The 13224-nt window shown below is 40.5% G+C and overlaps 2 protein-coding genes across 3 annotated transcripts in view; one reads left to right on the top strand and one right to left on the bottom strand.

Moving 5' to 3' along the window:
* Window positions 1-1599, top strand: part of Mcm7 (minichromosome maintenance 7) — a 34209-nt gene extending 32610 nt beyond the window's left edge. Inside the window, exon 15 of the mRNA XM_075892260.1 lies at window positions 867-1599. Within this exon, the coding sequence (XP_075748375.1) occupies window positions 867-1074 (208 nt within the window). The 3' untranslated portion in view covers window positions 1075-1599. The remainder of the gene's footprint in view (window positions 1-866) is intronic.
* Window positions 1592-12889, bottom strand: LOC119185318 (replication factor C subunit 4). Of its 2 annotated transcripts, none has more exons than XM_037434389.2 (12): window positions 12754-12889; window positions 12114-12241; window positions 11944-12022; window positions 10643-10722; window positions 10326-10442; window positions 10175-10244; window positions 7668-7741; window positions 7470-7590; window positions 5790-5915; window positions 4681-4761; window positions 2966-3082; window positions 1592-1787 (listed from the first exon to the last, which is right to left on the bottom strand). In XM_037434389.2, exons 2-12 carry the CDS (start codon window positions 12224-12226, stop codon window positions 1689-1691), a joined length of 1077 nt encoding a protein of 358 aa, XP_037290286.2. In that variant the 5' UTR covers window positions 12227-12241; window positions 12754-12889; the 3' UTR covers window positions 1592-1688. The 2 variants fall into 2 exon arrangements, with proteins under 2 accessions (XP_037290286.2, XP_075748386.1); XM_075892271.1 differs by lacking the exon at window positions 12754-12889 and adding an exon at window positions 12529-12645.
* Between the last annotated feature and the right edge of the window lie 335 nt (window positions 12890-13224).

Here is a 13224-nt window from a genome sequence, read left to right as displayed (position 1 = left end):
CACTGTCAAAAAATAGGAATTCACTTCTATAAAAACCTTTTAGAGACACCGACATATCCATCCCCTTTTTACTGTATGTCCTATACTCAAACCTCGACATAAAGAACCCGGAATGCAGTAAATAAAAAGTATTCTTGGAATATATAGAGTGTTAGAAATAACCCTTTATAACGAATTTGAAGAAATAACTAACTTAATTTCGTGCAAGGTGCAACTTTGTTAATGAGGTTTGAGCGTGCACCTCAAGTACTTCATATGTAAATATTTTCCCACTTCTTCCTGTCAGACGAGTTTCTCAGCACAATGGTGTGCAGCTGTGCAAAGCACAGTAGAACAGCAGGTGTGAACCTACACCATTCTTAATACCTATATATGCACCCTAAGGTGATCATTAACGCATTGACCGGTTTGGCCTGTGTACGACTTTCCACAGCTTACATACAGAATGGGGATGGATGCATCAGAGTCCCTTCGATCTCTCTGTACAAGAGTGAATGCCTATGCCTATATAGTGCTGTGCCAGAGCTTTTTTTTTTTTTTTTTTCCCTATGAGATAGCTTGCTTGTGCTGTACCTTAAAAGCTCTGTGCGCTTTTCTTCGTCTCAGTTGCATCACAAATATTTCATTTTGAAACATTGAGGAAATATCGTTTAAAATAAGACTGTTGCCAGTTTTGCTTCGACAGCTGCCCTGGCTTTTCAACATTTGCACTCAACATTCTGCCTATTGCAACAGTGAAGCAACTAAACTGCACATTTGAAAGTGAGGCACTGTAAAAAAAAATTTTGGCAGTTTCCCTTTCATCGTTATATCAAGGAAAACACACCTGCTGTGAAAATGAGATTTTCTAATAATTGGTCTTCCAGGGTCCAGACAGTAACTGACAAGATCTTCGCGCTCATCCGAGACATGGTCACAGAATCTGGAGGCAAGACTGTGAAGATGACTGATGCCGTTGAGCGCTGCTCTTCACGTGGATTCCGTCCCAACCAGATTGAAGAAGCCATCGAAGAATATGAGGAACTCAATGTCTGGCAGGTCAACCAGGCTAGAACCAAGATCACCTTTGTCTGAGGCACAAGTCTTTCGTTAGCTACTTTTGTCTCGGCAAAGTTCGCTACTAATTTGTGGTGCAGTTTAAGTGCTCAAGGACTGTAAATAATGTATGAAACTGATCTTGTTCCTCAGTTCAACTTTTCTATTCACAACCAACTAGTAACCTTAGTGTGTTGTGGGGCAACATTTATCATAGTGCATCATGTATTTCAAAGGATTCTGTTTGCAATCTACTAAATATCAAGTCACTTGTCTGCTTAAAGCCTCCTTTACAAGCCTGCAAGAAATACCTTGTATGTTCCCATTTTTCAATTTTATATGTGTGCACCGATGCATTCTTCATACAGCAATGATTGAATGCATCTTTTGGAATGGTTAGGGCTAAGCCTCCCATTCCTTTTGTTTTCGTGCCTGTGGCAATGCACTGCACAACCAGCACACTCCACTGCCACTTTTGCGAGATGTCTTTTTTTTTTTTATCTAAACCTAATGTTTTATGTTTTCTTTCGTGTAAATAAAATTTGAATCTTAGGTGTACTTCAATTAATTGTACGTTTTATTTGAAACGATTTGGAAGCACAGCAAACTTTTCACAACCACACTTCTTTTTAGTGTGACAGTTACACAAACACTCATTGCTGGACACTGCAAAGCTGGTTCATGATTGTGACACATAGGTCCATAATTTGGAGGTACTCGTCGGCACCTTCAAGCAGTCTGTGGTCGCATATCTGTTTGTGAAGAATGATACAGGTTTCATTATTTTGTTGAACTCTTGACACTTGTGCATTCAACATGGAGCACTGCATGATTGGTACATATTGTTAAAACGCTTAAATAGTTTCCTTCGGTCTTGATAGATCACAACAAAAGTCATGAAGGCCATAGAAATGCTTACCTGTCTGGCTTCTGTGGGGCCTTGAGAACAGGAAGTCTGCCAGGCCTACATATGACAGATTCAGTAATGATACAGCTCTCAATGTGAGCATTGCAGACTCCTTCCTGTTTCCAAAACCTCAAGAGAAGTCAGAAAGGTCACAGTATCGACAATGTTCCTGGCATCCAATGATGTCGCAGCAGCTGAGTTTCAAGAAGCCTTTGTAGCATCAGAATCTGTACAAGGAAGCTATACAGATTGGATCAATGAATTATTTTTAGCCGACTCAGTCTTGCTACTTTACTAGCACACCCTGATATGCCCTTTACATCCAAACCAGAGGTCTGAAACTCGTTTCAGCTGGAGAACCACAGTCTCAAAATTAAGCAGAAGAGTGGTTACATAGGCTGGTTGGTATTGCATTTTTGAAAGAAATTTACTTTCTTGGTGTGCAGGGAACGCTTCAGAAAGAAAACGAATAGAACAGGGTGCTCTGTCCTATCTGTCTTCTTTCTGAAACGTTACCTGCACACTAACAAAGTAAATTTCTTTTAATAACTCAAAAATAAGTTCCCCATGAGCCATGACAGATGAGAAGAGAGAGTGAACAAAATGCCACCTAATGCTTTTATTAAAAAAAATGCATTTCTCATATCGCATATGGATCATTTCCAAAGGATTTAGTGTCAGGATTCTATAAAAATATTGATACTGATCTTCAGAATGACTCAAACCTGAACGCCGATTGTGAAGTATAGAGATTCTCTTTTACGGCTATGTTTCAACACAAGAGACCGCCCCATGGGGCACCTTATGAAAAAATGCTTGATACCAGTCTAACCTCCGTAGCTTACCCAAACACAGCATTTTTGATCACAATAGGTGAGCGAATAATGCAAGTACTGTTTAACAAAGTCGTGAACATTGTGGCTGATGAAGTTGCTGATGAAGTAATGCAGGCCAATATGAACATGGGCTTTTGTACATTCAGAAGGTTTACATTTGCGAGAGGAAATGACAATAGTTACTTACAGCAAGCTTCTCTGCTATTGCCGACTTCTGTTTGTCATCGTACTTGTTGCTCAACACAATGGCATCGTGCAGCTGGCTAAAAAGTTGCGATGCTGCAAAGCCTTCGAGCACAAGGTTCTACATAGAAAAGTAAGCGCCAAATAAATAAATGCACCTATGCACCTTTATGACAATACCACACTAACGAGCTGTACAGAGTACGACTGATTAATTTTCATCATAGAAAAAAAAAGAAAACTTCACAGAGTCTCTTAATGAAGCAGCATTGAAAACATATTAAATTTGTTCAGAGCAACCACAACACAATAGCGTTCTTGACACCAGTGCTTTCACATGGAGCAATAATACGAAAATTCCTCTAATTCAAGCTGGTACTCCTTTAAGGTTGTATCTAATAAAAGTAAAACAAGCTCTTAGATTTCGACTTTTTCCCCTTAATTTAAAAAAAATTGCATGCAACGCGACACCAGGAGCAGGCAAAAACAGTGCATTCTCCCGCTCGCCGTCATAACTACAAGCAATGCTGTAGTGTGATACATCACAGTCAACACAGATTCAACAGAAACCCCACCTATAACAATGTGAATGTGGAAAAAGGCTTTTGATCCTTTTGATTTGATGAGCGCAGCCTTTTTTTTTCTTCTCCACTCTTTTTGTGGCACTCGTCTGAGAAACAGCACCTGATTGCGGAGGCCATGAACTACCTGAAGAATTAGTGCAGTGCCATGAATTTTTGGCACAACTTTTCTGCAAAGTGTTTTTCAGGGCAACAAAATGGGCATATTGTGAAATATACTGCACTTTTCGCCCATGTGTGACAGGTATTTGGTAAAAAGACAAAGAAGTCTGCCGAAAACGACTGCCCACTGTTTGTACAAGGGCAGAGAGAATGAAGTACTCCTAGCTAGCTGTCAATCTGACTACCCCCTTTTTGGACTCTCTGCCAGCAAGATGCAACACTCTTATGTTCAAGTCCTGGCCACAACGGTGTATTCACAAAGCTGTTTCTATAACATAATTCCAAGTATCCAGCTAGTCAATAATAGTTACTCATTCGCGGTAGCACGATTTCGCATAGCTGAGCGCAGCCCATTAATCCGTAACTGCATCGTAAAATGGCAATCTAAGACACTAAGCCTCCGTTTCCACGGTATTCTTGAAAGACATGTGCTGCACAGCCTGTTACAGGGATACCATGGTGCAGCCAGGACAGCCAGCCCGCATCGGCAATGTTCACATCGAAGTGTCTTTTCAACTGAGGGAAGGAATTCACAAAAAATACAGATGATTTCATACACAAGTGGCTGTTTTGGTCAGAGGTACTTGATAAGAAAAAATTTCGAGGAGGGGGAAGGCTATAGTATGCTCAGTGCCCCCTGGCTGCGCCACTGGTAACTATGCAGCTTACGATGCTCAAGGCAGTTAATGGCTGTGCTCATGTGCCTCTGGATGCATAAAGCCGCTGACTTTGGGAATACAGCATGATGTGCCAAAAAGAGAGGATTCCATTTCTAGCTGACTTTGAAACATAGTTGTATATATTATGCCCCATCTGCACTATAATGCTTGGCTCCTTTGTTTGCAGGAGCCTCGACTATCAAATGGCAGCATTTTCTGACCTAGTTCAAGAAGTGCGGCAAGGCTGGGCCCCTTTAGGCCTATGGTACAAATACGTCTTTCTTGTCTTATGAAATGACAGCTATTGAGTTCCTTACCTCGACTGTTGCACTCAGCTTCTCGTATGAATTCGATGCACAGCTTGTAAGCACGTCATCGACCCACTGCTTTGGAATGATCTGCATAGAAGCATGTCACTGCTACATAAACGGCCACAACGAATCATTCTGACGTTTGTGAAACACACACATGAATTAAATCGTGCTCTAAAGATGTGAGGTAGACTTTGAAAGCTTGTATCTAGAGTGTCGGGTCATTCATCGCCATGTATGCCAGACATGGCAATTGACTATTACGAAGTTTTGCTATACACTTCGTGGCTTTTCACTAAACTGTTTCCAGTGTGTGTACAGAGGTATCACTTAGAAATCTGATCATTCAAAAATTTGTTGCACTGCTTCTTACAAGCTAATGAAAATAACATAGCTAGTGGTTTTACTATTTTCTTTAATAAGAAAGTTCGCTGTTTCTTTGGACATTCAAGAGATCTTTATTACTTGTGGGAACACGCAGGTTTATGAATGTTTTGTTTCAAAGTATTAAAATGCTACACAAGCGAAGACGACTAGGCACTCTGGTAACGCCTCCTTATCACCCGCTACACACATGGCTACACACATCAAATCCACTACTCATAATATATTTAGTCAAAGTTTTCTTAAGGAATCTTTTTCTATGAAATGTTTACAATGTAACAATTGTTACTGTCAAAAGAATGTCGGTAATGTGGTTCAGCTTTTGACGGTGCAGTTCCGAATTCAGCATCCGCCACACTGGTTTTTCAGCATTATTAGTCATGTATCGCTTTTGTAAAACTGTTTCAGTATTTTTTAATTTTTAATATGAAATGTCTACTTCTGCAAACTCTTGAGATGTACCCACTTGAGTTCTGAACACAATTTTGCTCGATGACTGCACTAGATGTACAAGGAAGTTGCAATTCGCCTTCCATTGCAACATTTTAAGTTATACGCATATAAACCTAAAATGTCCTCAACCAATCACTATAGCCACTCTTATACCGTGACACCTCCCACTGTCTGAAATTCAGAAACCCTAGCACTCAGTTTGGTTTTACAAGCAGAAACTAGCTCTGCAATGACAAACTGCTCAACACAAAATATGCAACGCAGAAATGACAACTCACCCCAGCAACTTCGGCCACATCTTGGGCAGTTACAGGTTCGTTATATTTAAGCCGAGAAACACTTTGGAAAAGGGTGATTGCTCTTCGCATGTCGCCTTCACATGCGTCCATAAGGAAGTCCAGCACCTGTACAGTCATTACAGAAGCGTCAAATTGAATGTGAATATCACATCATTAATTTCTAAGACATTTAAAGCCAGTGATGTACTGGTTGAGCATCATGTTCAGGTGCCACATACGTGCACCATGCAGTTTTTATAAAAGCATTGCCTTTGAATTTTACATAATGGCAAAATAACATGGAACAATTGCCCTACTTGCCTACTCTCAAACAAATATTATAGAGCATTTTTAGACAATGCGGATTTTAAATTAATTTTTATTATATTAGAGCCTTTCTTGTTTTTCCACACGGGCATTATGTAGAGGTGGGAATACTTTGCTCGAACTAAAATGCCACTAATGTAGCTAAATACCAAAAGCTAATTAATTTATTGTTGACTTGCAGTCCAATGTTTATAATAGAACGTTGTATTGCATGACAATTTATGGCATACCTACTTTAAAATCACGAATATTGCATATAAATGGATATATTCATCATAGAATTTTAAGAACACTACAAAAACTGATCACACCCTGAGTGCAGGAATGAACACTGTTATATCAAATCGGAACTAGCCATGACAAGGAAGTGACACAATTTGAATTAAGGTGCATTGCAGCTGCATCTGTTTCAGAAAAGCAGCGGGTCCCGCCACTTTTGCGAGCAGGTCGCCTCACTTTAGCATGATATGTTTGGTGCTTATCTGTTTCTCTTGAGCTGTGTGCAAGATAAGCTTCCTCTACTTTTGTCAAGCATAAAGTTCAGGGAAGCCATTGCAGCACTTGTTGCAGACAAGCGAAATAGTTTTCATGCCCATCAATAGTTAAAAAAAAACAGGTATGCACAGCACATCGCAAAAAGGTAAGCCATATATACCTGTATATCAGCATACTTGCCAATTTTTCTGACCAGATTCTGCTTTAGTGCACTTCGATTCAGATTTGGTCACTTCCTTATGATGGGTAGCTTGGCCTAACGTAACAGAGTCACCGAATTTCCTATGTGTCCGGTACAATCACTTTCGATATCTTTCCTAGAATTCAATGATGAATGTGTCGAATTATGTGCAAGTCTTGTGATTCGCAAAAAAATGAGTATGACAAAAATATGCATGCACTACAACTTTCCAACATGACCAAATGCTCTCAAGTGAATGATTAAAAAGTTAATAGTGAATTTTCATTAATCAGTTACAGCGCTGTCGTTAGCTGTGGAAATGTATTTCCACTGCAACGTAGAATTTGTGCGCAAAAACGACGGGAGCCTGGTGGTTCTAAAATTTTCACTAAAAAATCTCTAATGTCTAAAAAAATATTCCAAATATTGGCACAAAAACGACAGGAGCCTGGTGGTTCTAAAATTTTCACTAAAAAATCTCTAATGTCTAAAAAAATGTTTCAAATATTGCACAGCCTTTATTGCTTGATGTGCTGCAAAATTATTCACAAAGATGAAGGCCGAAGTTAACTAACAAACCTTGTAACCTAGCTATCTGTCACTATTAAAGCAGGGATTTCACGCACTGTGGTTACTGCGACCAAAATGTGTATAAGTGAAGCAATAGTGTTTCGGACCTGATCATCACATTGAACTCCTTCAGCCGTACATATGTTGCGGAGGCGTCCTATTAGAACTTCCTTAGGCAAAGGCTTGAAACGGAACTTTGAGCAACGCGATGTCAGTGGGTCTATAATTCTGAAAAAAGGAAGTCAGTTAAGAACAGCTCTAAAGGGTTATGCTCACGAACACGGAACAAAATAGGTGCTTTTTACCTGCTTATATAGTTGCAAATAAGACAAAAACGAGTCGTCTTCGTCTCTTTCTCCATGGTACGGCGCAATGCTGCCTAAAGTAAAAGCAAACAGCAGCTGTACTGTTGTAAGAAAAACTAAAATAAAAAGCAATTATACCAGGACATTCAAGTAATAAATTTTGCTCAGCGCAAGTCTATGATAAAAGAGAAAATTGTTGGCCACTCCAATGTAGCTCGACGGTTACAACAAATTAATATTCACTTTAAAAATCATAGATCGCAAAGGTATTGCTCTGCAAAATTTTAAAAACATGACCCATTATATAAAGCATTCATCAGAATTTTTATAAAAATTCCAAGGCTCTCAAAGAGTTTAAGAAATTTCGAAGCTCACAGTTATGGAGGGTTATAAATGAACCAATTTAATATGCCTGGCTTGGTTTGTGCTCGCAAGCCGTTTATGCGGTAAAAATCTTGCACTAATCATGGTGAACACATGCTGCAGTTCATGCTACCAACATTACTAAATGCAATGATAACAGCTTTTTAACGTCACATAAATTACATTTAAAGAACTGCAGAGACTGTTTCTTGACACAACAGAAGACTATAAAATCTAACTTTTGGCATCGTCAGTTTGCTGAGAAATGTTTACATTGTTTTGTTTTTTAAACATGTTTGTTGTAAGATAGTCCAAGACATGGCATGTGCTAGCATGTTTCATTCTTCTCCTTATGTAAGCGATGTACAATGCACTATACATGTAAACTATTATTATTTTGTAAGCACTGTTATACTAACAGGTGTGTGTGGAGTGGCCAGGACAATGTCAAGCTGTTTAACCAGCTCTTCTTCCCAACGCACACTGTTGCGAATAAATTCATTCAAAAAGCTCATGAAAATAATGGCGACTTTAGCTCACATTTAGCGTGATATAATGTGGCTATGTGCACAGTGGTTTATTTTTTCTCTAACTAAGCAAGAAGTTGATCCTGCATGACACAGTCAAAAACTGTAGTTGATAATGAACCAGATTATGCAAACAAACTCCAGTTAATGCACAATACGTCATGACTGCGATTAGAGTGGGGAAGAAAAAATTATTAAAGCAAGTAAGAGAGACCATCCTTAGCAAAGACTAGCCGTCACATTTTGGACACAGTTGTGTGACAACCACTAATTTCCTGCATTAGCTGTCACAACACCGCTGCCAGCACCTGTTTTCGTGTCCACACTTAGTGCCGCAGTGATTGCCACTGCAAGTAAGGCTGCCACGGCAACTCCCATAAAAAGCCGCCAAACGTGGCAGGCCGTACGTGTGTCTTTCCATGTAGAGGCAATGGCAATTGTAAGGTCTTGCATACCAGTGAGCCAGACCGCAGTGGAGGACTCTTGAATAATTCTGACCACCTGGGGTCTTTTAACGTGCGCTTAGGTATGGTGCATGGGTGAATTCTGCCCAAACTGAAATGCGGGGCCAAGAATGGAACCCATGTCGTTGAGCTAATCAGTTCAACACTTGACCTGCTTAGCTGCGATAGCAAGTACACGCGCAATAATACTTGTCTAGAGCGGTGGAGTGTGTGGCTATCGGCGCTGTTGTCCGCAGCTACTACCCCACATCAGCTACAAGCTTCCGTTCACGCTTGATTTATAACAGAAGACACCTAGCATGCAGTATGAATATTTCGGGTATCACTATGATGAAGGTCTTTGCATATTTCAACAGAAAAAATCACTTGAAGCGATGGGCTGGGCACTCTAGACAAATGTGATTCTGTCGTTAAAGGGCTAGTTAACAGGCTTTAATTTTTTTACACCCCCCAAACAAGCTTGTGCATCTTTCCTATGCATGAACAACCTCCTCCCATGAGCAGTGACGCCAACTCGGCTATCGGCGACGTTTGCTTTATTACTGCTTGTCGAGACCTGGTTTAGACCAATTGACGAGCTGTGCGCTGCGTCACGTCGTCGATCGCAGAGTTGACGTCACTGCGCATGGAAGGAAGTTGGTCAAGCGCAAAAAAGATGCGCAAGCTTGTTTGGGGGTGTAAAAAAAAAAAGTCGGAGCCTGTTAACTGGTCCTTTATTGTGCGAGCTAATCAGGACCAGCGAAAAGAAGCTAAAGGGACCAAAAAAACAGAAAGTGTTCTTTATATAAGTAGCATGTTTTGATTATTTGCCCGAGAAACACGTTTTTTTTTTACAGGAGAAAATATTATTGCAACAATCTGTCCAAACACTACATGCACTGAGAGTTGATTGATATGTGGGGTTTAACGTCCCAAAACCACTATATGATTATGAGAGACGCCGTAGCGGAGGGCTCCGGAAATTTAGACCACCTGGGGTTCTTTAACGCTCAGCACACGGGCCTACGACATTTCCGCCTCCATCGGAAATGCAGCTGCCGCAGCCGGGATTCGAACCCGCGCCCTGCAGGTCAGCAGCCGAGTACCTTAGCCACTAGACCACCGCGGCGGGGCTTGCACTGAGAGTTTGAATAGCACATTCGGAGCCCAGTACCTGAGCGCTTGAGGTCATGGAATCTGCTTCATCTAGAATCACAATCTTGAATGGTGGACACTGTTTGCCACTGCAAGTAGAGAATATTGTATTCACAAAGTGGAAACACTGCAATATTACAAAATTCTACAAAAAAAAAAATGGCTCTTACTCATGTCCTGTACCACTTGCTGTGAGTTGTGAAAAGGTCTTGATTTTATCTCGGACAACTTGGATGCCTCGTTCATCAGATGCATTTAGCTCCAAAATGCGACTCTTATACATGTCTCTGAAAAAAATAATGCTGTTGTCATTGTCTATTTATAAAGCACAAATCACATAACAATAAGTAGAAAACTTACATAGAGATAGTATTCGTAACATGTTATGACTACTTATTTGTTTCAGTCTATACCATCTGACAGAAGTGCATATAGACCGTACGAGAAATAAAATGTACAGCACAGTCTTTAAGTTGGATTTGCATACCCAAAGAGTTCTCTGGCAAGAGCAAGTATAGTGGACGTCTTTCCTGTTCCTGGTGGTCCATAAAACAGGAGATTGGGAAGCTGCAAGCATTAAATTCAGGGAAATAATTAATTGTGACATCCCTAATAATGCAACATTTCTATTTTGTATGAATTAAATTTGTTTGCACTTCACATGCTTCCACATCAAAACAACACAAACAAAAGATACTTCAATTTTCAATCGTTACAATTCTTATTAAACAAAGCAAAGCAGTTCACACCTCCGTGATACAAATACAAGAAAAAGTTGCCCCGACCCTTAGTAGTAAATACATACCAAGTTTCTGAAGTTTTTTTCTTTTGTCGTGTAATTCATTTCTTGCTTCTTTTGTTCTTACTTCCACTGTGTTGAAGCATATTTGGTTTCTAATGATTGTACTATTTCCTGATAATATGAATATCCCAATTTTTATGTATATTAATGTATAATTTGCGACTTGAACCGGGACTGTAAAAATGAAAGCCACGTTGCACACTAGTTGCACTAGCCTATAATTACTCAGGCTGTCTTTTATTTTTTATTCTCATTGTATTCGATTACCCAATTCTTTTTAATTGTTGGCTTAAAATCCAATGTTGAACACGGAGTTGTGGGGCACCTGCAGAAACCATCGGTTGATTTTTTTTCCTGTTTGATACGTCACATGTAGTCCTTTTTGTCCGCATTGCAAACAAAGCCAACGAAATATGATATGTCACATGGTTGAGTGCTGGTGCTCCGCTATCCTGCTGCTCTAAAGTGTGTGATCGTTGAACAAGGTCACAAGCAGCGCTACTGCTATAGCAGCAGAGTGATCTAATGTTGTCCGACATCAGGTGCTCCACCTTTAGATGATGCCACAAATGCATGCTGCTGGCTGAACATAGCTGAGGAGATAAGGCATCCAAGGCCAGACACCTTAGCAATTAATCTTCAAGGTCAAAAGCACATGCAAGATCATTTTTTGAGGTTTGTAGTGGGAGTAGTAAAGCTATCACACTAATGGAGCATGCGGGATGTAACAAATACAATTCAGTCACCGTTTTCTGAAAGTGCTTTACAACTCTGCGTATTATACTGTGGGTCTTCAGTAAATGATTAAAAAGTCTGTTAATTGAAAAGAGATACGGCTTGAGTAGCTTAGGCTAGTGCATTCAGTTCAATTCGTTTTGTTGTACTTTTAACTTTTTAGCCCTGGCTCAAGTAATGGGGGTCAACTTGTACGTGATGATTGGTGTCACATGACATTTGTATAAATATTATTTTCCTGTTACACTTACATCGGCTCCCTGAAGCGACTTTTTAAGGACAGAAACCACCTCATCTTGGTGAGCCACATCGTCTACAGTTTTCGGCCGGCTGTGTGAAAAAAGGAAAAGTAAGTGAATGTCACACACTGTTACACACAATAAACACTAAAAGGTACAATGAACACCCAAAAAATGCTTACTATTTTTCCACCCAAGGAATATGCACTGGTTTCTTCTGAACCTGCTTGGGTTCCTTAGTTTTCTCCTTGGGAAGAGTTAAGTTTGGGTTGGCCGTTTTCAAAAAAGCGTGCATGATTGGTTTGGACGCCTGCGTAAAACGAAGTACAACGCTCAATTAATTGATTGATTGATATGTGGGGTTTAACGTCCCAAAAACACCATATGATCATGAGAGACGCCGTAGAGGAGGGCTCCGGGAATTTCGACCACCTGAGGTTATTTAACGTGCACCCAAATCTGAGCACACGGGCATACAGCATTTCCGCCTCGATAGAAAATGTAGCCGCCACAGCCGGGATTCGATCCCGAGACGTGCGGGTCAGCAGTCGGGTATCTTAGCCACTAGACCACCTCGGCGGGGCAACGCTCAATTACCTTTTGAAGCTCAATTAACGTCTGGTGTTGCACATGAGCGAATTCGTTGCACACCTCTACACCGCACACAACACTACGGGGCTGCGTCACGGAAGTTAATTCGCCACAGCGAAGCCAGTCCCGTCTTCCTCGCACTTGTTTAACGCACAGTGACCCCGCATTGATGAATGAATGAATGAAGCCCGAAGGCAGCGGGTGAAAGGACCATGCAAAACGTCAACTCACCGTATGTAATCAGCGCGATGAGTCCAACCAACCCCGCGCAATTTTTCGCGCGCAGGTTGCGATGAAGGGAGAAAGCGGCAATCAGCGCCGAATGCGAAAATGTAGAATATGTTCAGATGACATACATAGCATCAAGCAGAGCACAATTTACAAAAAAAAAAATACTTAAAACACAGCTCAGTAAGGTACATGTGAAAGTTTAAGAAGACGTCGACTGTTTTGACTGCATTTAGTACTTTAAGCGCTTTAAGTCGTTTTTAGTCTCAGCTGTGATTGTCAGGTGGCGCAGAATTCAAAGATGGTTTAGGGACCGGGAGGGCAAAATAAACTTTAAGCGGGTAGACTTAACTAGAAGGAGGTTATCTGATTGGTGGCTAAAGTCAAGGCACGAGTGAAAATTAAACTCTTCACTGCAAAGTACGGATCCTCAAACTCACTTTTTAAGGGAAAAAAATAAATATAGTTTTTGGT

The sequence above is a fragment of the Rhipicephalus microplus genome, chromosome 1 (assembly GCF_043290135.1).
Source record: "Rhipicephalus microplus isolate Deutch F79 chromosome 1, USDA_Rmic, whole genome shotgun sequence".
Lineage (NCBI taxonomy): Eukaryota > Metazoa > Arthropoda > Arachnida > Ixodida > Ixodidae > Rhipicephalus > Rhipicephalus microplus.
The sequence above is the reverse complement of the archived record's forward strand: the minus strand, read 5'-3'. Positions and strand labels throughout refer to the sequence as shown.